We start from the raw sequence: 27,339 nt of genomic DNA on the forward strand, positions 1-27,339 counted from the left end.
GATATTCTATAAAATGGTACAGAAACATTGAGAAGATTCCCGTGAAGGAAATTCAATTAAAAAGACCAGTAGTAGGATTAAAAAACTTTTTGTTTGCTAAACCGAAGATTTATTTATCTAGATGACAAATCACATAGATAGACTATTATATGGTCCCTTTTTGGTTAGGAATCGTATTCATAACTACGAATACAATTGGAGGTTCTTCAATAATCCATCCGAGAGCGTGGTATTTGTCAATACATATTCAGACCAGGTTAACAGAGACATCCTTCACATAATCAATAATACAATAGAAGGTGCCAACGGAGAGCGACATCATACATCACATGAATAATTGCGGCATGGTTGTCAACGCCGCCTCCGGGGTATTGTACCTGTGTGCGTATTTCGTATGCGAAACCCCCAAGAGAACAGAGCTTACGGCCGTCGTTGATTGCGAGGGCTTGTTTCATTAACGGTCTGTGTATATATGAACAGGTATCAATAGCTTGGACTACTGTAACCATCTCACAACACCTCAACCCCCAATATATAAGCCTCCGTATCTAAATCAGCAGCATCGCCATTTACAATTAATAAATTATTTTCGAATTGGGGGGTCACAATAATAAGTAATGTCGATTTTCATACGTGAAAACTAGTCTCTAATTCAAAGGCAAGTAAAATTTTATAATAAACAATACGAATTGCAATGGATGTTGTATTTATTTACACTTTTTGTGTTCGTGGGGCGAATTGATAAACACGTTCTCAATTTATTTATACACTATAACTACACTAGCTTATAATAATTCACTTGACACTATCACTTAGGTAATTTATTTAAACTACTTTGCTAATGCTGCGTTTACACAAATCATTTATATACCTAAATGAAATTCTACAAAATTCTAGAAGAAAAATAAATGAATAAATAGACTTTCCTATATAAATAAACATCAAACGATTTCGGCCATTTATACAAAGTGTAAAAGACGCCGATCGAAAAGCGCCGCGCGAATTCGCCGGATGTTTAAATTTCCATAGTAGCTGGACAGGACCGGTCTAGGGAACTAATTTTGCGAACTTGTTCGTAGCATTTTGAAATCATTTATTTTTTAGATATGTATGTATGTATGTAGATATTGGGATATCATATAAGTTGCGACCAAAAGGATCTATTGTGTCCTTCTTTTTTGCTGCGATACTATGGAACCCAAGTTCCTATTAGAATGTGGGATACCTGTAGCAGCCAGATAACTTCGTCTTCTATTTCATACGCTCCCAAGTGTAGTGCTCTGAAATGTTTGTATATGCTAGATGTTGATGGTTATTTTCATAATTTAGGCATCGCACATTTTTTTTCTTTATATCATCTAATTATTATAGATGAATAAAACACAGAAAACGCAGTAATAAATATCTTCCATGGTTAATAAAATTTTGTTTTTATATTCAATCTGTGTTTTCGAATGGAATATTGTGTTTTATTATTTTGAAAAAATTAATAACCGTTTCAAATGTTCAAATTAAAAATTTCGAAGCATACGACTATTAGTTTATGTTTACTTTGATCGACCGCACGGAATATTCACAACAAAAATCACTTTTAGTAACATGAACCCTTAACCCACAATAATCCTACATTCATTTCGAAAGCTTAACGACCTAAGCCCATTATTCGATGAAAAAAACCAAATAAAAAGAGACTTCGAATTCGTTACAACTCTTTAAAAATTCAAACGGGCAAGAAGAAGAATTTATACGGCGCCTCTTGGGATTTCTTACTCCTACCTCTTCTCTTTGACTGGACTCTCACAGTAACGGTCTAGCACAAATTTTCATTTAATAAAATCAAATCATTTAAAAACTGTTTTTTTATCGGCAGATTGTTGAAAAATTCTTTATTATCATAGAAAAATCATAAAATTGAGGTTTGAACAACATAATATGTCGCTCGTGTACGAGGATGATCCCAGAAGTATATGGTACAACAAACAAAATTTATTTTTTTTGCGACGTAATCTCCTTTTAGCTCCTTACACTTTTCCCAGCGATGTTCAATAAGTTAGTTGCCCTCTATATAATAAGAATCGTCAAGCTCCTCAAACTCCTTTCCATTGTTGGAAAATCTTTGACAACCGAGCCATTTATTCAAGTCTTAGAACAGAAAATAATCCGAGGGGTTTAAATCTGGCAAATAGCAAGTAGCAATTCAAACTTCATGAATTTTGACCACCACAATAACGGATATATGAAACAAAACTTTCTTCTTAGCCAAATGCGTCCGTTTTTACTTGATTTTTTAACGACGTTGTTTCTGTCATTGTGAGCAAACGCAACACCCATCTTGCGCACACCTTTCTCATAATCAAATTTTCAGTTAATATAAGATGTACTTCAGTTTTTAAAATGTTTACTATGTCTTCTAGCTAGTGATCCTTCAGTTGACGATCATCCAGCATTTCAAATAAAAGTATTGTTTGACAACGTGGCTTCCTCAAACATACGCTGCCATCTCAAGGTCGGGCCATGTACTTCTGGGACAATCCTCGTATATAGAACATTATATATTTAATTGCAGTATCTGTTTTATTCTTTTTATTAAAACAAATATGATGTGGTATCTTATTTCAACGAACTAATAAATTTTTAAGAATTTTTTGTTGGTAATGTTAGCGAGTTCGTCACTGGTTAGCTTTCGCCGGATTTAAACAGATCGCAGTCTAGACAAGAGACAGAATAAAGAGAAAGAGACCAGGAAAACAAACGATTTGTCCGATTGTTCCAAAGATAAGAGAAGTGGAGACGTATCAATCGGATATCTTACCTGCCACACGGGAAAGACGTCGATAAACATCAATTCGGATTTTCGTTCCACCTCCTTTTGCTCTATCCGATTGAAAATAGATCGATACCTTATTACACCGCAACTAAATGGTAAAAATGTTGATAGTCATTATATTGTTTGACCTGTACTATTAGATGTACGGGGTATTTATTATTTTAAATTATACTTTTTATACCGTTTTTTTTTCAATTTAGCGAATATTTAGACATGCTCTACGTCAAAATTGTACTTCTGGAACCATCCAAACGCAAAGTAATAGGAAAAGCAGTGAAATCGTGTCCAACTGCTTATAACATAACTATTCAAAGATTGACGACTTATTAGTTAACGTAGAAATGAAACAACACAAGCTCAAAATTCTACTTTTTTTAGCTAATTTTTCTATCCATCATTGTCTAATGTGAAACTCCCTTCTTTAGTATAAATACTATTTTTAATTGAATAATTTTAAGGCATTTTATGATAAATATCACGATCCTGGATTTTAATTTTTTGATTGGTAAGTTATAGAGAGCTGTAACACTCAAATGCTCGACTAATTCAAAGAAGAAGACAGCAAATATAGACGATAGAAGACATCAGCGTTGTGTTCAGGTGGATGACGAAATCGTTGTCTCTGTATTTCTTACCTACCCCGAAATTTTATTTGCTACATATACCATTAAAGAAAAACAACGTTAAAGATGAGGATGGGAGAGTTTGGCAAAGATATTAGTAAACGAAACCTTACTAGGTTCATTACAAAGATTGTGTCTACAGAACGAGATAAAAACGCATTTCAGGTACTATTTTTTTCCACAAATTTAAAATCATTTTATATTTTAAACTCTCTGATTCGAATGAACAAAATTAGACTGAATATTACGAATTATAATGATCATTTCATAACAAAACACATACTAGAGTGAATAACAAACAAAATCTTACCTTTTTATTGACAAGTCTTGGTTCTTTGTTGGCCAGCTTGATTAATTCTTGATAATCACCCCTACTGGCTGTGACGTACCATTCCATACATTTCTTTGGTTCTAACTAGAACAAATAGAGAACCAAATTGTTCACGGAAACAACAACAAGATGCGTTAGAACAATCAGAATTGATAAATTAAAGCCTAATTAAACAGATGGAAGGTCTAGAGAAAAGATGAGACAATATGATTATATAAATGAATAAATTTAAAAAAAAATAGATGAAACTATAAAAGATATGAAAAACACTTAATGTTCGAAGGAAATTAATTTGAACGGTTGCAGGAATTTATTTGATGAGCAAATTAGAAAGACGAGTATAAAATTCTACGTGGAAACAATAGACCACAGAGAAATTTTGGGTTTAGAATGAAAGAAAACGACTAATCTTGTCAATGAAAAAACTTTTATAATCTTTTCTATTTCATATTTTAACCTAGAATTTTTTTCTTATTTGTGGTTTCTGAAAAATTGAAACGATTGTCATCTGTTAGCTTGAAGCTTACTCTTTCGAATGCGATGTCTGTAGACAAACCAGTGTAGCCGTTGCCTTCATTACTTTGTTTTACCGTAAAAATGATCGACGTAAAAATAGAACAACGGATTATTGTAAAATTTCACATGAAACTTAAAAAAATCGCTGAAAAGTTTGTTGAATCCACGTGTTTCTGAGTGGATTCCAAGATGATTTACATTAGGGTGGCCCTTCGAAGTTCGATCTGACCGTCGGCTAACTATTCCTGCGATTGCTGAATCTATAGGAATTGACAAAGAATGTGTGCGATAAAATTTACATCAAAATTTTAACATGCGTATGACGAACTGGTGCTCAAAATCCTCACATTTGAATAAGAACCAAAAATATTTGTACTGTTACTTTGAATGCGATAGAAAATGACATAAACTGGTTGGAAAATATGGGACGAAAGAAATCTGCATTAAAAGGAACAATATTTGAGTCTATTGAAGCTGTGAAAGAAAACGCGGCGCGCATCCTGAAGGAACTGACAGAAAAACTCTTCCTGCACTGTTTCGAACAATGGAAGATTCGCATGGAGCGATGTAGGAATAGAGGAGGGGTATATATTGAAAGTTATAATAAATAAATATCCATAATATTAAAATAAAATGTTTTATATCGTCAGTATCGTTGTTCAATAGCCTTACCTGACTTTAAACGATTATGTTTTCAGATAACTCATCACTCAATAAGACGTGACTAACTAAGAAAAACACAAATCGATTTTATTCTTTTTCTAGAGCAATACAATCATTCCAGTGCGCCTCTATCTTCTCTATGGCATGCTTGTAGAGGATTTGTCTTACATTTGAGTTGAATTTCTTACCAGCGAGCATTTTTTTGAGATCATTGAATATCCAGTAGTCACTGGGGACCAGATCTCGACGATATGGTAGATGAGGAACCAATTCGAAGTTTAAATCGATCCAACAACTCTATATAGTATTCGCTATTGATTATATCCCTCTTTTGGAGATAGTCTATGAGCAATATTCCATGTGCATCCCAAAATACTGAAGCCATAACCTTTCCAGCTGACTGTTGTGCCTTTGGACGCTTCGGATGTAGTTCACCGGCTGCAGTCCACTCAGTTAATGATAGTTTTGATTCCGGAATGAAGTGATGGATCCATGTTTCATCCATTGTCACATATCGACGCAAAAAAATCTGATTTATTACGTGTAAACATGGCCTAACATTGCTTTGTGAATTATTACGATGTTTTCTGGAGTAACCACCTCAAATGGACGACCGAACGTTCACCATCATCAGTGACTGTACGATCCCTTTTAAATTCAGCAAACCAATAACAAATTGTTCTTTTCTTTGTACAGTGAGTTTTTCACAAAAAATTGTTTTGAAATTAACAAAAGTAGCTTCACTTAAATGGCTGCCTCTTGTTTTTGACTAATCGAAATTGCACACACAGTCTTTTGAAATAAACGTCATACGGATTTGACAATGGCAGTGCCATCTGTGGGTCAGTCATACGACTTATTGAGTAATGTTCCTTTTGTTTATACTTCAGTTGACAAATGATTCAATACAAGGTTGGAATATTTTGGAAGAAAATGTTATATCACAAAATATATTTGAGAATAATGTAAAAGAGAGTTTTATGTAAATATAGAATACACCATGCATAATTGTGAGTGGACATGTTAACAATATTTATGCCTTATTTAATTCAGTCAAGGTTTATTTGTTTATATGTTTTAATAGTTAAATTTATGAATTCTCGGACACAAAATAGTAGTATTCTATGTAATTTTGTATCGTAGTTCTCAAAAAAGTACTAAAAACCGTTGTCGACAAGGAGATCGATATGTTTTACTTCAAAATATACAAGTGGTTTTGTAATTATTATATCAGAAAATCTAGATTCAAATTATTTGTGTTCTAAATCTTTCTTGCTAACAAGTTGGTGTCTCAATTTCGTTCCAACACGAATGGAATCTCGATTTATGACATTTTTCGACATCAATTTATGTGAAACCCTCGAATCCAAGCTTCTTTTGGAATTCAGTGCTACATACATGATTCAAAATTGTTACCTGATCGACTTTTAGTTCCATAACGATTTCGCGATATCGTTCTACCTCGATTTTTTAAAGAATCTCTTCCATAGTCTCAACGATTGGTCGATCAGGGCGAGGTTTGTCTTTAAGATTGAAGTTTCATAAACAGAAACACAAAATACTATCAACAGAAAAAGAGGTTGATCGAGAAAAAAGTGTATAAGCCGAATAAGAGAAATAGGGAATTAGAAAGGGAAAACCTTGGATGAAAGAAAAGGATTAGCAAAATATAAAATAAAAGTATTGAATATGACAGGTAAAAATGTGGAAGTAGACGAATTACTGCAACACTCTTATCGCTTTTTATAGCGATTTTTATCGCAATCTTTTTTCTCGATTAGACGACGTTCTATTCGAACGAATCCACGTTAGTCCGAATTCACTTCCTTGTGGTAGTCCTGCATCAATTTCTTCCTTTTTTTGTCCTCGCCATAGTTAGATATACAATTATTATAATTGGCATATTTAACTTTTTATTCATCGATGTAATTTCCTTGGTCTTTTATTATTTCGGTACATTTTGACGAATAATCACGGTTTATTTGGTTCTATTCGTTTTTCAGGATATTTCAAAGATGTGAAGTGGCAGTAGGACACCACATTCTGACTTCCTTGTCCAATTTGTCCCACAATAACTCAATAGGGTTGAGGTCGGGCGACTGTGACGGTAAAATAATTACTTTCATTACATTTTTTTAAATAGTTTTTTAAAGCTTTTTTCTTCATAATCTCTAGTTTTTACCAGGTCCCCAATCGCCCTTCTTCCAAAACATCCCCAAACCATCACTGAGCTTCCGAATCAGGATCTAACACCGCTTCTTTCTTTAACCTGCGTACGAACTTTAACTCTTCTCTTAGACCAAAAACCCTCAAACTTTGACTCTTGGATTTCGTTTGGTTTCAGCAGTAATGCACGAATGGAAACTCGGTCCATGACCTTTTTTTGGAATGCAGTACTTGATTCAAAATTGTTTTATGATCGACTTTCAGTTCCGTCACTTCATAAAACTCTTTCCCACTCTTCATGCGTCCAATTTTGGTTCTTTAGCCCAATAAAACTTTCGTTGCCACCCTTCCAAAAAAGGCCAGTTTTTCTGTATCTCTTTTTCACTGTAGGGGTACTCGAAGGTATATTGATCTGAGCTGCTATCTCTGGATCCGTGTGTCATCGATCAGGTTTACTGATGAACACAATACGTTTATTTTCAGCGGTTGTGGTTTTTCGAGGCCGCCCTGAACGTTTTCTGTCGCCAAAGCTACTGGCAAATGTCGATTTTTTCATTTGTAGTCCACGGTACGTCGAGGTATTCTTAATTCAGCGGCAATGGTACGGTGACTTTTACCTAGACTATGAAGACTTGCGATTAATGCACAAGTTTGTTTTTAACCAATTTCAAAATTCTCAATTTGCGAGAAACAAAAAAAGATGTCTTGGTCCAAAAAGTATGAATTATAGCACGTTATTGCGTCTAAAGGGACACTAACTTACGAAAAATTATAAACATGCCCTCGTATAAGTTAAACAAATAACGAACACTATTCTTTTTGGTTTGTAATACACCGTTTCCAACTTCTCTTGACAATATGAAGAAGAAATGAATGGATTATGGGGTGGGCAAAAAACATTGACCGGTAGTGTATAACGATATGAAGAAAATGGAGAAAAGAACAACCGTTGTCTAAAAAAATTTGTAATACTCAATCCACTCAACGATGTTCACATGAATTTTATGGACACGTAAAAAGAGAATGAGAAAAATTAATTCTAACAACTTTACACTACACGTGGTTGTAGAAAAAAAATTTCGCTTTAATAAACGACATGATCCGGGGACAAATTCTAATACTTTATGCGGTTTTTTCATATCAATCATGTCGCCCGAACGTTAACAACAACACCGTTTTTAAAACACTTACGAATTTATCCTAGCATTTCATTGTAGTTGCTATTTTCATAAATTAAATTCACCGAAGGAGGTCTTCAGCTTGGGCTCTTTTTCTATTAAGAAAGAAAAAAAAATTAAACGATTCGCCTCCGGACATCGAGTTTTTCTCATACCAACACAACTTTCAGATATGTATCTCGATTATTAATTGCTGAATTATTATAACTACTATTAATTTAGTTTTTTCTTTCCTTCGATCGGTATCTCTCGTGTAGTACGACGGTACTGTACGCGCTTAATTAAAATATTAAAACGTCTAGTTGTAATTACTTTTGATGTACCGGGTGGACAAATAAAGATGCTATTACGACCAATACTTTACTAACTACACCACACGTTCTTATTCGGCCCTGGAACTCGTTCCAAACTGATTCGGTTTCTTACTTGTTCCGATGTATGTATATCCTTCGTTTGTGGTAACACCCCGTATATTTTTTTCCTTCTATTCCCAGTAGTTTTGTTAATTTAGTCCATCCAGTTCTTCTTTGGTCTCCCCCTATTCCTACATCTTATTGTTCTGGCTTTGAATCTTTTTCTTATTATTTTTTCCTTCATCATTATCATCATCTTTATATGTCTTAAGTATTTTTGTTGAAATTTCTCATTTGGCCTCTTAGTTCGTCCCAAACTGATTCCGTTTCTTACTTATTCCGTTTTATGTATATCCTTGGTTTGTGGTAACACCTCGTGTTGTTTCTTCCTTTTATTCCCAGTGGTTTTGTTTTTTTTCCAAAATGCTCTCCATTTATTACGATCCTTTATTTATGATAGCACTTTGTGAAGTCTCTTCTCTCTATGTTCAGCAAATTTCTTGATTTCATCCATTCAAGTCTTCTTTGGTCTTCCTTTGTTCTAGCTTTGAGTATTCCTCTTACGTAAAACGTGGGGTTGAGTTTCTTTTTTCTTCGGTTTTTTGCGCAATTCTGATGTGGTAGCATGTAGTCTCTTCCCTCTGGTCTCCATAGCTTTATTGATTTCGTCCATCCAGATCTGCGGTGGTCTTTTCCTATATTTTCCTATATTTCTTATATTTGTTTTCTAGGTCTCGGTGTCATATATTACATTGTTTTCTATAAATGATGTTTTTATTGGCTCTCGTTGTTTTCTCTGTGATTTCTATGTCTAATATTCCATCTCCTGCTATTGTTTAATCTAGTTATTCAAAGTTTTCTATTTGCTTCATTCGTCTATGTCCTATTTTGATACAATGCGTCTTTGTTTTTGTGCTAATGATCATTGTCTTGGTTTCTTCTGTTGATATTCATACTATATTTTTTCAGTGTTTAGTTGATTGAAATCTGAATTCGTAGTTTTTTCGTCATTTGCAAATATGCCCAATATTATAACATTTTAACTGTTTTTTTATTTATTTTACGGCCTAATTTAGTGCAGTAACTCAATATGCAACCTTGTGTTAGTTCATTGTGTCTTTCAAATATTCTTGATGTTTCTTGATGTTGATTTTTTTAATATACGAGGTCTGGCTATTAAATAACGAGACTGGTTACGAAAAAGGGTTTAATTATAAAAATTATTCTACTTTCTAATGCTCCCCTTCCATAAACTCTCCTCCCTTCGCGAAAAACCTTTTTATACGTTTTTTCCATTGATCCAAGCAGCGTTGGAAGTCTTCTTTGGTGAGGGCCTTTAGGAGATCTGCCGACTCAAATCTGAGATCTTTTTCTAACCTTTCAAGAAAATCTGAGCAGACCCGTTGAAGCAAGAGCTATTGGTCAGGAATCAGATTTTTTGGTTGATTTTGGTCACTGTTTCCGGAGTTGAAACAGTCACAGGCCGACCTGAGCGCTGGTCATCTTCAGTGCTCTCTCGACCATCACTAAAGCGCTTACACCACTCAAAAGCACGCGCACGAGATACGAGAATTGTCCCCATGGGCCTCTCGCAACAATTTATAGCACTTAGTCGGAGTTTTTTCAATTCAACGAGATATTTGAGATTGATACGTTGTTCCACGAGAAAAAAACACATTCGTTTCAAACCGCCACTGCACAAATACTATAATAGTGACGGAAACGTGTCTTGGGTGCGCAGTCTAGTTATTTAATAACCAGACCTCGTATGTCCCAATATGAATATAGCGTCTAATACGGTCTCTATGGACAAAAAAAGTGAAAGACAATAAGAACGCCTTTAAACCAATGCAAAAGTCAAAGCCGAACAGGGAAAATCCATCCGGAAAACGACTTAGATGATTTCAATCACTTGTTAAACATTAGGATAAGTGCTGTACGTATTTTTCAATTACACTTCGTATTTTACTTTTGACTTGGTATAAACGAACGTTTACCCTCGTATTTCTACAGCTATAAGACTATAAATTATATTTAGCGCGATATCTTTTATGGAAAATAAAAGTAAACGTAAATACACTCACCGGGGTAAGAGATACTCCATCGTCTTCGTCTGCCCCCTGTGAACAAAACATAGCAATAAAGAAAAGCGAATCATATATAAATTAGCGCGGTTCGGCGATAACATCGTCACAACTTAACGGGTCACTCTTTACACTCCATTTTTTTTTTTTTATTTAAGAATTAATACAGAGCACGCGGAAGTTATTTGTAAATTCAACATTCTTCAAATTAATTTTTGACGTCGCCTTTTGAATCGCTCAGATGACTTCATTAGTAATTTGTACCTGTACAATATAAAAATTGTAATTGTTACGAGGGAGGTCTCAAAAGGAAAGAAACAAGGCAATTTTTTCCAATCAGTCCATACGCCTCGTCAGAATAGGCATTTAGAAATGCCTAAAATTACCTCAATTTTTATCAAGACGCATCGATTTGCTTGAAATTTTAACAGACAATAGTAAATACCTTAAAAAGCAAAGTCTACATAAACGTGCTTCTACTCTAGGGGTGAATACCATCCCGACTGGAGGATTTTTGTTGAAACTAACCGTAGAAATTGATAGATAAAAGCATTTTAATTACAACTTACTCTAGGGAGGTTGTTCGAAAAATCAATACTGAAATTTTGAATTTTTCATAAATAAATCGAAAACTCTGGAATTTATCGAAAAAACTGTAAGGAGATTAAACGTAGCTTTTGAAAAGTGAAAAGAATGTTTTTTTTGTTTGTTATAGACCTAATACGAACCGAGTTATGATTTATTGAAGGTGGAACTTATTTAGTGAACGAAATATTTTGAAAAATTGAATAAGTGGAAAACGGTATACTTTACGAAAAAAATTTATTGAATCTTTTCGAAAGAACATTGAAAAACCATTCAAATGAGAGTTTAAAAGACTTTATAATACATAAAATATAGAAATTATGACGAAAATAAAATAAAATCACTTCATTTCATGGAAAAAAACGTCATTTCTACCCTTAATATTGCTACCCTAGTCGACATAAAATTTGCGAATCACTTTAATTGAATTCAAATGATAGAATCGACAAGTTCGAATGGTTTAGAGAGATTGATTCAGGAAAAAATTATGGTTACAAAAAAGAAAGCATTTTAATAAAATTGTCTTTTGTTAAAAACCCGAAAGATACGTTAAAACTGCTAAAGAACAAAAAGTTTAGTTTTTTTTAATAAAAATTTTGTTTCTTCTTTTTGTTCATAACTTCAGAATTAACCGTTTTGGAATCCTTTGAACGTTTCCTTTTCGATGTATTCGAAATCTTTTTAGTCCAATAGATTATAAATTTTCCCACCAAATGATTTTTTAATCGACGACCTAGCTTGTTCTAGCAGTTGATGCACTGGATGAGCATTAAAAAAAAATCAACTTTGGCTTGGACATAAAAATATTAATCTTACTGTCATGTACCACAAGGATTCATTCGAATGATATTGCAAAATACGATGCGGTGCATCATGTAGCTGCCGGAAAATTAGAATTTTTTGTAACTCAACTTGCAATGGATGTTCCGGTGAAAACTGTCTGAGCAGTTCTCCAATAACTGATGAAGAAGAGGACGAAGACGAAAATACAGATAGTGATAATGACGATTGTTAACTTTTATTTATTTTGTAAATTAGTTTATTAAATTTTTTATACAAAAAATGCAATATATGAAAAAATTATATTAGAATATTCTTTTCAGACCACAATCTTTAAAATTTGGTAGTGGTAGTTTTCAATGGATGAAAATATGCATATAATAAGATTATAAATGTTTTTTTTTTCAAAAATTTGTAATAAAGAAACATTAGAGTTGGATACAATAAAAAAAAACACTTTTAATATAAATTAGGTGAGATACAGTACTATAATTGTTTTTTTTTCAATTTTTTCATAATAGGGGTTGATTTTTAAGGGATGAAATACATTGATTAGGAGATGATGATATCCTAAAACATCTTTTGATCTTTATTTTCATCTTACAAATGTTTTTTCAACTTTCTAAATGCTCGAACTTTTATTTTATTGAATTTTGAGAATAAGAGGTAGTTTTCACCCTTAAAAATAATTTGCACAAATTGGCATAGGGTAGATTTTGAAGTGCAGGATAAATAGAACTAAATTCCACCATTTCACGCAAATCTATGCGTCTTAATGGAATTCTGAGGTGAAACCATATTTTTATCGTTGTTCACTAGACTAAATATACGTATGAAGTTTATGTCTTTTATACTTTTAGTAAAGCTCATTTTCAAAGAAAAACAATCGTGGTTTCTGAAAGACTGGGACTATTTGATACTTACAACAGAACTATGCGATTCATGGATGTATTAAAACTAATGATATAAGAGAAAACGAAAGTGGAGAAACTTTTTGGATATTCAATGTAATAAATCGAAGAATGAGAACCCGCGATCAACAAGTGTCGTTCATAATAATTCGTAAAATACGTACACGAACACAAATTAAATATTTGTCTCTGCATCGGTTTAATATGCATGCGAGAACGACTGATTCTATCAGCTACTCTAACTTATGTGGTTTTTCGAATGAGAAAAATTCTGATTTACGTGTATCGTATTGCCGTTTGTTGTCAAGACAGTCATAATTCGAGTTATCTTCTTATTTATTGTGCACGCAAACGAACGCTGGACTTAAACGTGTAAAAAAAATAAATAAAACAGTAATTTAATACCGTTTAGCTTCTGTAGATTTGTCAAATTAAATGGACGATCTATAAGATAAATTTTTAAAAATACGTACACTCATTTTATGGTTTTGTTGAAACGAATAAGAGGGGAATGACATAAGTAGTATTATAATATGAATTTTGAGGCAAAGACGTAACAAAAATTTTCTTATGGGAGTTTGAAGTTGCGAAATCAGAGTTCAGAGTTGAACAACGGGATTTAGCTCGCCCAACGATGGCCGATAATGGTTCAAGCCTGGTTGAGGTCAGTTTAAAGTAGTATCAACTATCTCCTTTGATGATAATTGGTTCTCCTTCTTTTCTGCAGTTAACGTAAGAATCTCGATAAGAGCTCTAACTTCACAAGGATCTGTTAATCTCAATGTAGCAGATAAATATTATTTTAAATTTTTTGAACTAACATCACTACAAATAAAAAGACAGATAACGCTTACGTAGAATAATAAATATGTCGCTACATCCTGTAACAGACATATTCAATCGTAAGTGTGAAACAATTCATCTGATGTTGTGAATAAAAACTTGGATTAACCGTAATATGTGGCGCCATTCATGAATACGATAGAGAGAAAAAATGTCGCACTACACCCGACCTCCCACAGATAGAGGTACCATTCCATCATACCACAAATTAATCTCATCATCGTTCACATAAAATCAACAGTGAATAGAGCATCACTCACACTGTCACCTAATTGTGATACGAACAAAGAGCCAATTGATTCTATAATCTTTTCAATTTACTACATGTTATTGGTAAGACACAATAGAGATGGACAAGGCAGATAAACGGAAATATCGAAATCATGCTGAGTTGAGTCACTACGTGGCAAAACCGATGGACAAAAAAATAAAATAAGATTTGATGAACGACGGCGCCCAGTTTTTTAGTTATTCCATTGAGAATTATATCTGGGCGAGGCGAAACTAACTTTTGATGGGATTCCAACGAAATTTATAAGTAGTTTGATTGTTAAGATTCAGATTTTGATGAGATACAACAACGCATGATACGCGAAATGTTATCACTGAAAAATTACAAAAAATCCATTGGTAGGTTTTTCTATTGATACTCAAATAAGATGAAAAAATATGAATTTATAATTTATCTAGTAGCTGCGCAACTTTGAAAAGGCGGATAGTTTAATCAATTTGATCCATACTATGAGGATGTATTGATATCTAGTTAGCCTAGACCAGTTCCATGCGTAAACAAAATATTGCGTTACCATAGCAACGAACAATAAATTATTAGAAGTGTCAGTGTAAAGTTTGACGTCAAAAAAGTAAACCGATAAATTAAAAGGTCAAAAATGTCCGCCGAAATTGTGAAAATCTGAAAATTGAAGTATCGAGCCATCATCAAGTACCTGTATTTAAAAGGGTTAAGAGGTAAGCAAATTTACGAAGATATGCTTAATACTCTTGGTGATCAACGTCCTTCGTATGCGACTTTGAAAAATTGGACTGCAAGCTTCAAAAGAGGTAAAATTTCTACTGAAGATGATGACCGATCCGGATGGCCAGTTTCTGTGTCATTCCCCGAAAATATCGATGCAGTTCATGAAATGATTTTATCAGACCGTCGAATTGGGATAAAACGAATATCTAAAACACTGAATATTCTATACGAACGCGTTCATCATATAGTTCACGACAATTTGGACATGAGAAAAATGGATCCACAAATGTTTGAATGTTGACCAAAAGCGTGCAAGGGTAGAAGCATCGCGTTCGATCTGTGCTCGATTTGAAAACGATGTAGACTTCTTAAACCGAATTGTTACTATGGATGAGACTTGGGTACATTTCTAAGATCCAGAAACAAAGCAACAATCGATGGAATGGCGACACTCTGGTTCTCCAAGACCTAAGAAGTATTGTGTCCAAAAATCTGCTGGAAGAGATCTTGCTTCAGTTTTTTGGAATTTCCATGGAGTAATCATGATTTATTTTTTGGATAAGGGTAGAACAATAACTGGAGATTACTATTCCACAATACTGCCCAATCTACGGGAAAAAATTAAAGGAAAAATACGCGGGAAACTATCCAAAGGTGTTTTGTTTTTGCAGGACAACGCCCCCGCACCAAATCTCATGTTGCCATTACTAAAACACCCCTCTTATTCACCAGATTTGGCTCCGTCCGACTATTATCTCTTTCCTCAACTGAAAAAAAGTTTAAAAAGTCATAAATTTTCTTCCAACGAGGAGGCAACGAAAGCTGTGGATGTCTGGTTTGCAGAGCAAAAAGACACATTTTTTTGGAAGGTCTAGAGACGTTGCAGGTTCTCTGTAATAAATTTATCCAATAAAGAGGAGATTATGTTGAGTAATAAAATATTTTGACATTGAAATTTTGTTTGATTCTATAGTAGGATAAGAATTTTTCTATATATTCTCGTATTTAGGTTAGATTTTAAACCAGGAAGACTTCTTAAGGCACAATTACATGACTATCCCGAAAATCAGTCGCCAACACTAGAGCAGAGCAGATTCTCCCTTTGAAATCCACTGTCTTGACTGTATTTTCGTTTCAGAATAATGAAAGACACAAAAAATCCGTTTAGGAAAATGTTTATTCGAATGCACTTCAGCTTACGCAAGCATAATTCTTCAGTATCTCTGTAACCTCAATCTAATGGTCTTCCAATACCATTTAATCAACTGATTAGATGATATCGCCGGTTTTCGCAGTTTGTGGCCGTCCCGAACTCTTGTCGTCAATAAAGTTGATATGGCCAAGTTTCAATACATCATTCCAGAGGTTACGGTCATAAATGATGGTGCTAAGTATTAGTATACAATCTTTTATCTGCTTATAGTTTTTCGTAAATCCTCAAAACGACTCAAAATCGGTGGAATTTTAGTGAAATGAAAATATGCAAACAAATATGCACAAAATTGACAAACATTTCTGTTCAAACAGACGATACAGGAATTGGAACATTTGCAAGAAAGAAACCTGGATAATAAATCTACTGCTTTCTTCTTCATTTCAAAAACATACGCCTTACTTACCAGATCTTGCACTACGTAACTTTTAGACTGATATTAGGAAGGCTATGATAGAGGAGGTAAGAGACATTGCGCTTCTATTTATACATTCCAGTGCATTGGAAAGGAAATCAATTCAAATTTTTTTATCAAACCTCGTATAATTGTGGGAACTTAATCTCCTTATTTACCGTACTTTATTGTTCAATGACAGGCAAGCGTGCGCCTATTCATCCACTAACAATATGTCCTAATTGAAAAGCCTAAAGTGGCCATTAAATTTTCAAGAAGTGACTGTATACAATGAACCTTCGCATCGCCCACTTATGATACTTACATAAGGCACGCGCACTTATTGTAAGTTTTCAGTTACATTGTTAACAAGATACTCTGTATTTAAATAATTAATCGGATGTATAATATCCTAATTATGTGGGAAAATCGGTTTTTCCACGTCAAAATTATTGATAATAGTTCTTTATAATTAATTATACAATTGCCAACCAACAACTTCTAAATTTTGATGTACACAGAAGAAAAGACGTTCGAAATATTCTAATCCGATGTGACAGTATGAAGCCACTCCGAATTTACCCAAGGGTGTAAAACTAGATGACCTTTGGAAGACGCAAAAGCCCAACGCGATCATTTTCATTCACTGCTACCCAAGGGGAAAATTAGTAAATGGGGAAAATTACTATTTTTAATAATATGCACATTTTATCTGTATTTATTTAGATTGAACAAAAAAACAAAGGAGATGGTATTCTGGATGAAAAATATTAATGTTTCAGAAAGATAATTATATAGTTGGTCAATAACTAATACCAAAAGTAATAAAAACAACAGTTTTGAGACTCAAATTGGCTAAAACCTTCCAATTTTCTTCGAAACAAAATAACTTCGAATTAATAAAAAAAAATTGGAATGGTTACAACTCACAAACTACTTTGGTGGAATAATAAATAAGCTAATTACTAACGGTAATCATCATCCACTAGATCTCTAATAGGGAGATAGGAATATCTAGACAAATCAAGCAAGCTAGGCAAGAAATATAAATTTACCCTGCAATGGTTTTCGCGACACCCTAAATAGAGGGAAACGAAATAGCTAAATCAGGTGTAGACGAACCCTTCATAGGACGTGGACCTGTGCATAAGATAGCAGCAAATATTGGAACCTACAGAAGTTGAGACAGGCAAAGACTTTCGTGGGAAACTGTAACCAGAGAAGATATGCTGAATGTATCAATCTAGGAATACTAATAGGAGTTCTATCGGGGCTCTGTCGCCGTCTGGACATCTGAAGATGCTAGACTTAGCAGATAATGCAACGTGTAGATTCTGTTGCGCAGAGGACGAAACCTCTATCTACATTCCCTCGAAGCCATCCCACATTTTGAACTGTTTAAGAGAAGTTGGATTAACCAGCTGTAAACATTGGGCTCTCTGATATCGTAGGAAGAAAGAAAGACATAATAGATCTGTTGGGTTGCGGTTTATATGATATCCCAATATTTATATACATAAAATCATGTTTGATCTGCTTCTTCCTTAAATTTTCCGTCGTCATTCTTAATGTATCAATACTTTATTTCCTACTACGAATGTTATATTCGATATCAATACCCAGTAAAAAGAATGTGGTTGTAAATAGAAGTTTTCCCCTCAAACTTTTGACTGTATTGAAATCTTTTGTTTCTTCTTCTTTCTTTCAAAATATCCATCTATAAAGTTCACATACGAAATGGAACACAATAGACAGTTTTTGGATACTTTAGTAATAAGCTAGAATTTGATGTATTTAGGAAAAACACCACTACGTGCAGGTACATCCCGACAGATTCTTTCCATTGCATCCAACATAATAAAAGATAGCCAGTCTCCCGGTACATCGTTTAATTTACTTTCCACTGAACATCGTGAGATACAATATGATAAGGGAATTATAAATAGGTTAATTAACCTTCAAACGAAACGACCTTTTTTCCAAAATCAGAATGAATTTGCTCTGGTATCTTCCAATCCTGTTAGGATAAAAGATAAAATACCAAATTTGGAAAAGAATGATATATATGAAATTAGCTGTAGTGATTGTGACGAGAAGTATATTGGGCAGACTAAGAGATCCGTTAATATTCGGTTTAAAGAGCACACAGCTCATTTAAAATACGCGCAGACCACGCTGATCATGACATGAATATCGATAATGAAGTTAGTTCAGATAAATTAGTTATCGAAACGCGCGTCAGACAATGTAATTGTGAGTGTTGGTGTAGTTGGGTATCTACCTACTCGTTTCCTCCTTACGTGAGGAGTATATCTCTGCAGTCGAAACACTTTAAATATGATTTATAATAACGCCTGATCAAGGACACAATGCGATATCCAAAAATTCCAAAACTTAATGATATCAAAAAAAGTTATCCCAACTTTTTATATAATAAGGCAGTCTGTGTGTACAGACGTACTATATTGGATGATTTCGTTGGATGATTGGACGCGATCTATATTCCGGTATGAAAAAATTATTTGTAAAGAACGTTCATCGACACTCGGCGTTATGCGGTGTAATGGCGCGGTTTAAAACTTGCTCGTAAATAACACGCGAATCGCAAATACAGACAACGATTTATAATTAGGTCGTAAATTTCGTAGAAAACAAATGACGACAGGAATGCATGTAGACCAATAGGAAAGGCAATTTGTGACAAACAAATTCACATGCTAAATAACCTCGAGCAAGGTTTGTATACGTGACAACTACACGGACGATGAGAGAGAGATATTAAATTGGGAATAAAACAATTAGTCTGGAACGATTCGTTTTTATACGATGAAATATTGCGATTTATTGAACTCGTATATATGTTTTTAAAAATATCCCGGTATCATCAATAGAACCGGAACGGCGAACATGTGTTTTTTACTAAAGAATAGACTTTTACGTCTCTTCGTTTTATTTATTTCGTTTTAGTTTGTATATACATAACAGCCCGATATGCCTCTGGACTAGAATTTTTTCCCCATTCATTATAGGGTGCATGAGGTAGCAATTCAAACTTTAATTCATGACTTTTGGCCAGTCAGAGCTGGTGCATTGTCTTGATGAAACAACACTTGCTTCTTGTCCAGATGCGGCCGTTTTTACTTGATTTCTTCGTTCAAACGTTGCAATAAGTTCGCCGTTGACAGTTTTTCCTTTTTCAAGATAGTAAATAGAAATTATCTCGTGCGCATCCCAAAAAACCTACGCCATGACCTTGCCAACAGATGGAACGGTCTTTACCTTATTTAGAACCATTTCACCCTTTTCAGTTCATTGTTTTGATTGTGAGATGATGGACCCACCTTTCATACATGATTATGAAAATCTTGGCTTTAATTCTGTGAAACATTGTTGCCAAACACTTGATTGGAAACATCTTCTCGACGCTGCTTTTGTTCCATTGTGAGCAAACGCGGCACCCATCTTGCGATGTACTTTTTGATAGACGATTCATCCAGTGGTTTGTCTTCAATATTTCAAGCAAGTATTTTTCGAGCAATATACAACCATCTCTAGATCAGGCCAGGTACTTCTGGGACCATTCTCTTATAACATCTGTTACCGTCTTAATTTCTATTAGAACGTGATTAATTCGGTTCTTTATTGTGTCTTCAGGTGATAACTAGATTCTCTTGTGAGAATTCTATGCACTCCATTTACACATTTAACAACAGATTCTGGTATTTATTTCAGTTCTTCATTAAACGTTGTAGGGTATCTTATTCTTTGTCCTTTGAAGAAGCACGTGTATTAACTTATATCATTTTCCTGTATCGCAACATGTCCGAACAAGATTTAGCTGCTGCTTTAGTTGTGTTGCTTGTGGATAAACGTAAACGTAAGCGAACACGTCGGTGGTCGAAAGATTGATAGAAGAAAAGGCAGAAATACACTCAAGAAAATCTTTTAAAAGATTTGATGATATCTGAGGAAACAGACTTTAAAAATTTTGTACGACTGAACTTGGAACAGTCAAAATCTACTAGAATTGGTCACGCCATTGATTGAGAAAAAAAATACAAACAAGAGGGAAGCAATAATACTTTTTCAACGGCCTTCTTAACTTTTTCATTCTCTTTATTGTACTCGTCATCAAGATGAAACACAGACTAAAAAATATTGCGCAAAACTGACCCTACACAATGCAATGGAAAAATATGATGCAATAAAACATAAACTCACTCAAACTTTTGTTCAATCATTGTGCAATCTTCAATATTAACCCTAAACGGTCAATAATATTGCACAATTCTTATTAAAATTGATCGTCCTTATTCTACATGGTCTATTTCAATAATTTTGTCTTTCGCTTTAGATTAACTCAAACAATAACTTTTTCCGGCAAACAAATTAAGTTTATATTTAATATTATTTAATTAGTGATCCTTTAACAACCCTTAAAAATTCGAACTACAAAGTAATGAGCTATAAACTATGGCAACTACCCACAGATATTTTTCGATCTCGTATCTTTATATATGTGTCTCTGTTACCACTCTCCCTTTCTCACTCCCTATCCCTCGCTAGGGCGAAAATTAATTTTCCAAATGTAAACGACAAAAACAATAAACGCCTGAGCTAGAAACTGACACGCTTTTGAATAACTGCTGTAAAATTTTAATTCATTTCGTGTATGCGCTTGAAAACTTTCATGATTTACCATTGTTTAATTCAAGTGGGCGAATATTAGGCGGTATATAACAAGCATGTTGAATATGTAGCGAATTTTTCTCAAAAAAAAAAAAAACGGCCGGGATAGTCGTGCCACGCGCTTATTTATTTCAAAAGTCGCAATGAAAATATTTAATTTCTTTTAATTTACCACCTACACTACCGGTCAAATGTTTTTGACCATCATATAGTTGATCCACTACATAAATACTACTAAATAATACAATCTAAATATAATAATAATACAATTTTGTAACAATTGCTATAAATAATCGGCGTCTCTTTGGTTCACAACTTTCTGACTTCCCTGTCCGATTTTTCTTACATCAATTCAATCGGCATGAATGGCAACTCTCAAATACGAGAGTTGCCATTCATGTTTCTGAGATATGGCAACGCTGATGTGAATATGTCAATTTGATATTGCTTATACAGTTTGACGTTTTTAATGGTGAACGTACTCGGAACGTGTTGCCATACGAGTGCTATTTGAGGTACTAAAAACATTCATCTTGTATAGAAAATCAAATTAAATGAACGTGCTTTGATTTTTTAGGACTTTCGACGTGGATTAAACCGACGCCAGTGTGCCGATCAACTCGCTTTGACTTTCGGCGATGAAGCACCGCGAGCTAGTTTTCAAAATTTGATCGTAGTCGCACTTTGGTACCACGATTGAATTTCGGAAAGGTTGTGTAAACTGATATTGAAAGATCGCCATGTGACATAGAGATTTGGTTGTCAAAAGATCGCGTTGGATACCGCGTAATTTGAGAATTGCTCAAAAAACCTCGTGTCGATTGGTGCAAATAAATGCTGAAAAAAACCAATCGCCGTTCCTCAAAAAACGTCTATCTATTCATATGACTTCAAAATTGAACCACAATCGACTGTATGGGTCTTTCCAGACCAACCAAATCCAACAAGACTTGTTAGCGCACGAAGCACTTCGAAGCAAATATCGTTGCTTGTTTTTTCGGAATAACTGGACATGTCGCCAACGTACCATTAGATGAACTTAGAACAGTCAATTCTGAATGGTATACCAGCATTTGTTTGGCAGAGGTTTTAGAAAATTTGGGGAAACCAATCGCGGAAGACGAAAATGCGACTTCCCACTCATCAATTCAAACAAAAACGTTTTTGAACAGTCAAAACATCGAATTGATGGTGTGTTACATACAAACTTTTATCGCGGTTTTGATTTTTGGTAATCATATCCTCATTGATCTATCCTTTTGTTTGTACCCAACTGACAATATTCACTACTCCTGGTGCTGTTTAAGTGTTCTAAGTAGATATAAACCCTTTTACGAAGTCTAAAAACCGTGGAAGTGAAAGTCACTAAACATTCGTATTGATATTTTTTTTAATTGAAGCTCGAAATCGCAACGTGTTAACACCGCCTTGAGTGGCATTTTACAAAATCCCCATTACGAACTCGTCCGAATATTAATAAAGTAAACGCGAGCTTTCTTAAGGAAAAAGTCGCAAGTCATACTACATCGCGTCATTACAACAAGATGGCGGCCGTAGTCGAGGTATCGAATAAGGCACGTGGGTTTCCGTAAACTAATTTGTGGTCGCAGCGGGGTTAAATAAACACACGGAAAAAAAAAACTAAATGACTGAATGACAGTCCACATTCTTATGTTAACATCATTAGTCATTTCGGAGATACGTTATCTGGACATCGAGGTGTACTCTTAGCGATGATTACATGCTAACGGACAACACATTCGCTATGCGTATCGTCCTGTACCGGGATTCAATTAGGCTTTACTTTTTGTTCGTATCGGAATGACTACGTCGATTTTAGAGAACTTTCAATATTTTAACTGTCATTAATCATCTACCGATAATCAAAATATTCTATTGACAGTGATGGTGACACAGATGAAGAATACGTCAAATTTTATTTTTCCTTATCAAATGATTGGAAAACTGACACTTTGAACAAAGATGTAAGGTGTGGATACGTTGGAACATTGGATGACTCTTGACGACTTTTGAATGCTGACTAAACTGTCTTTTTCCTCAATAAAGTATTGACTGGACGAGCAGAGAAAATAGATAATAGTGACGAAAAGAAATACTTAATTTTAGCAAATTCAAGAGGTGATCTCGCTCTGCCAATCATAATATTCGAATATTTAAGAATTCCCAAGGAGTTAGTGGGAAGTGTACCAGAATTCGGGGGCATTGGGAAGTCGGTAACCGGTTGGATAACCGGGGAATCATTTTTTAAATTTATTACAATATATTCTATCCATGGATTGATCAAAATGAGTTTTTATCAAGGGTGATAATAGAAGAAAGCAATCAGAAAAAGTATTTCACTGGAAACTAAAATGCAAGTGAATTTGGCAATTTCAATAATAAGGACAATTCTTAAGGATAAAGGAAAAATACTGTAATCGGCAACTGTAACGACGTCAAGTTCTGCAACTAGAATTACTCATTCTAGAAATAACATTATAGAGGAAATGGTAGAACGACTGTCTAAATAGTTTGTCGACGACATTGAAAGCAATATGCCATCAAACCAATCTATCATAATGGAAAAGGTTTGAAGAAACTTTCCTTACTAGTCGAGGATGGTTTGATAAATTTAAACATCGAAATAATCTTCACAACATAAAGATTACAGTATCAAGTCGGAATGACCGAAAACGGTTGAATTCCCAAAACAAAAATTGAACAAGGAAACTATACTTGGTTTTTAATATTGATGAAACAGGTATGTTTTGAGAAAGAATGCCAAACGAGCATCAGGATTTAATGCTACGAAAGATCCCTTAACACTTCTACTGGGTGGTAATGCAAGCTAAGATTTCAAATTAGAACCACTACTAGTTTACCACTCCAAAAACCCACAAAGGTTTGAAAGGCATATCTAAATCAACTTTATCTGTAAATTGGAAATCTAATAAACAATTATGGATAACTATGTAAATTTTCCAGGATTGGTTCACTGAAAATTTCCGTCCATATCCAATTTATAAGCTTATTACCTGCGGCGAAGATTTAAGCAGATGTTTGAAAAAGCAGACAGAGAAGAGCGATCAATTAGCAATTGTGGAAAATCTACAATATTATTATTATGCGAAAGACTTATGCACTACTTAGCTTAGAGCCGGTATTATTTACCTATCGAGGATACAAAGTATCAAAAGGATTAGGCACATGATGAAATGGATAAAGCAGTAGAATTAACAAACAAACCGATTTAGATGATGTAAAAGTGGAAAACGTCGAAGATATAGTTCAAGTAACAGCAGCTAGTCTTTCTAATGATGAACTGAAGGAATTAACTGAGCAAGAAGAAAACAAAAATATTGATAGTACTGATTAAGAAGAAGAGCAAAAAGATCTTTCGATGGATGGAGTTTGATCACTATAACTTAAATTATGGACCAATTTGTTGAAAATGATCCAAATTTTGACACAAATTCAGAAGCAAGACGTGATATTATAGATGCTTCATCCACTTTTCAACAGAATACAAAAGAAAAACGCAAACTTCTTGACAAAATGGCAGAAAATAGGAAACATAGAATAGACTGAATGATCTGACTGACTTATTTTTGTCGGTCAGATCGCTTCAGATGTCAGCACAATCGAAAAGTTCCAAATTATAAAATTGTTGGCTTTTCCGAAAATGCGTGCAGCTATGGATCGATTGAAGCACGAATTATCTGAAGATCTTGGTGTAAATCGTTAAAAAAAATCTTAATTTTAAATTTTTATTACACTTTTTGTACTCACTACCCATTCAAAATCTATATTGCAAAAATTCCTACTTTTTTTTTACTTGACAGGTATTTATCACCGCCATAAATCAAATATTTTATGACAAAAATAAACAATATCTTCCCCATTAATAGGGTACTTGCATGGTTTGAGAGAAAAAAATACTTTTTGATAGTTTATTTACAAACTTCTAGCATAATTTTTCTTAATTATCCAATCAATATTTATAGAAAAAAAAAATATTGAAAATTTAAAAATTTTATAGGTAGTTTAAACATTTCAGTAAGGCCGCCATATTCGTGACGTCATAGGTATAAAATAAACACTAAACATATGATACAAAGTAAATACGACAGTTGTTCTCTTAAAAAATGCAATTTAGTAAAATGTGAATGAAGGGACATTGCCAAGCATTAGAAAAATGACATTTCTTTATCCATGTTACGATTTTGTAGTACTATTTTTAAGTACTAAAATATATTTAGTACCTCTAGATAATTTGTTATTAGGGAATCAAAAACAGTAAATAAAGACATTTTTAATAATGATAATAACATGATTATTAATCTGTCAAATTATTTTAATCTTAAAAATTACAAAAAATGACAATTTATAAAAAAATTACTCACCCTATTCAATTTTTTTTCAGCAGACTTTGAAAGTCGTGGACTAAGTTCATCTTCTACAGAAGCAAGTCTATTAAATTTCTGAGTTCGTTCTTTAACACTAACTGTTTTATCATCTGCTGCAGATGCAGATTCTGGTTCTGATATTGACTTTTTTGGAGTAATATCATCACGTTTTTTATCCCTTGGAGGTGCCTGAAATGATGGAAATAACGAGGTTAGAAGTTTTATTTTTGGTTATCTATAATAAATTTCAAAAATATGATAAAACAATTATCGTAAAAAATTGTCCTTGGCTTACTTGTGGAGTTTTCGGAAATTCATTTAATGAATTAATAGAACCTACAGACATGGCATCCAATGAAGAAGATGATGGTGTACCTTGTGGTGGTGGAGGAGGGGGTCTATATGGCGGTGGTTGTCTAGATGGCGATGAATCCATTAAATTCATTTCTGATGGCGATAAAGGGATTCCAACTGAATTTCTTGGATCAAATTGAGGGGAATACATACTTGTGGAGCTCGAAAATGACGTTATGGCATCAGAACTACTATATTTGCTTTTCAATAGTATTATTTTATCATCTCCTTCTGTTTTTGTAGTTGCCAAAGTGTTAATGTATGACTTAAAGCGAACTCTATTTTCATCTGAAATGAAAAGAGCACTTTTTTTAAGTTTCAATTACTGCTTTCGAGATAATTTGATTTAAACTGACTATTATTAGTATCAATATACAATACATTGACTAAAATAGTTGAAAAGATCAAAATATTGCTTGAAATTGTTTATTTATCGAAATTGTGTCAATGTTAACTTATAGGTTCAATTCTAAACAAATATCATTGATCCCTATACTCAATTTTTCTTGTAAATAGCATTTACAGTTTTGAAACTCACTTTTATTATTCCTTTTAAACATTTTAAAACTCATCGGAACACAAATGATCACTAAGAGGAAAGTTAATAATTTGCGATATTCACAAAATCAAATGATTGAATGAGTTTGGTGTAAAATATTTCAAAAGTGATTCATTGATTGCAAGTAACAATGATTGCGACAGGAAATAGAACATCGGTGAATATTTTCAAAATGATTGTATCGAAAATGAATTTCGTGATAGCAACTTAACCATATTTTTCGCTCCACAGCTGCACAGTACACTCATACATACAATTCAGTGGATAGTAGAAGTATTTACGGCCTTTTAATCAGTAACTACAAAAAGTATTCCAAGTAAAAAAATCAGAAGCCGATTTTTCTATATAATTTTAATTACCTCTAATGTTCCAACTTTGTTTTTTTATTAATTAAATTAAAATCATTTAAAGTGAGAAAAACAAATTAGATAACCCACGATTGAGTTCTCTTGGGTATAAAATAATAAAGCATATGTTTTTGTATATCAGTTTTTTAATACTTGCAATAAACTGTGAAATAAATGGTCATAAATGATTTCTAACCTCAAATATTTGATAATGCATATTAAATAAACGTATTCTACATTTAACCCTTATTAAAGTAAGTACCTTAAACAATTAAACAATTTAAAATAAGAGATTCGAAAAAGTCATAACATATTCCACAGGTTGTAAACACAGATGTAAACAAAGGTATTTCTTTGGAAAACCTGTAGATGATCATTATAATTCAACCAACCTTTAGTTAGTGGATCCGTTAAATAATTTTTAAAATAACGAACTACATCCCGATTTTTCACTTTACCACCGTTTTCCAATAAATAAACATGAACTTGTTCTAAATCTAATAAACTGTCTTCCATGTTTTCTATCTGTCAGTCATCT

At 33.6% G+C, this 27,339-nt stretch overlaps 1 protein-coding gene across 1 annotated transcript; it reads right to left on the bottom strand.

The window, feature by feature from the left end:
* Positions 1–163: 163 nt before the first annotated feature.
* On the bottom strand, positions 164–27,339 carry LOC130892535 (uncharacterized). Its single transcript, XM_057797990.1, has 5 exons — positions 27,194–27,339; positions 25,837–26,183; positions 25,539–25,730; positions 10,742–10,777; positions 164–3,865 (listed from the first exon to the last, which is right to left on the bottom strand). The coding sequence occupies exons 1-5, from the start codon at positions 27,315–27,317 to the stop codon at positions 3,716–3,718; spliced, it is 849 nt and encodes a 282-aa protein (XP_057653973.1). The 5' UTR covers positions 27,318–27,339; the 3' UTR covers positions 164–3,715.

Source organism: Diorhabda carinulata, chromosome 4 (assembly GCF_026250575.1).
Source record: "Diorhabda carinulata isolate Delta chromosome 4, icDioCari1.1, whole genome shotgun sequence".
NCBI classification, from domain to species: Eukaryota; Metazoa; Arthropoda; class Insecta; order Coleoptera; family Chrysomelidae; genus Diorhabda; species Diorhabda carinulata.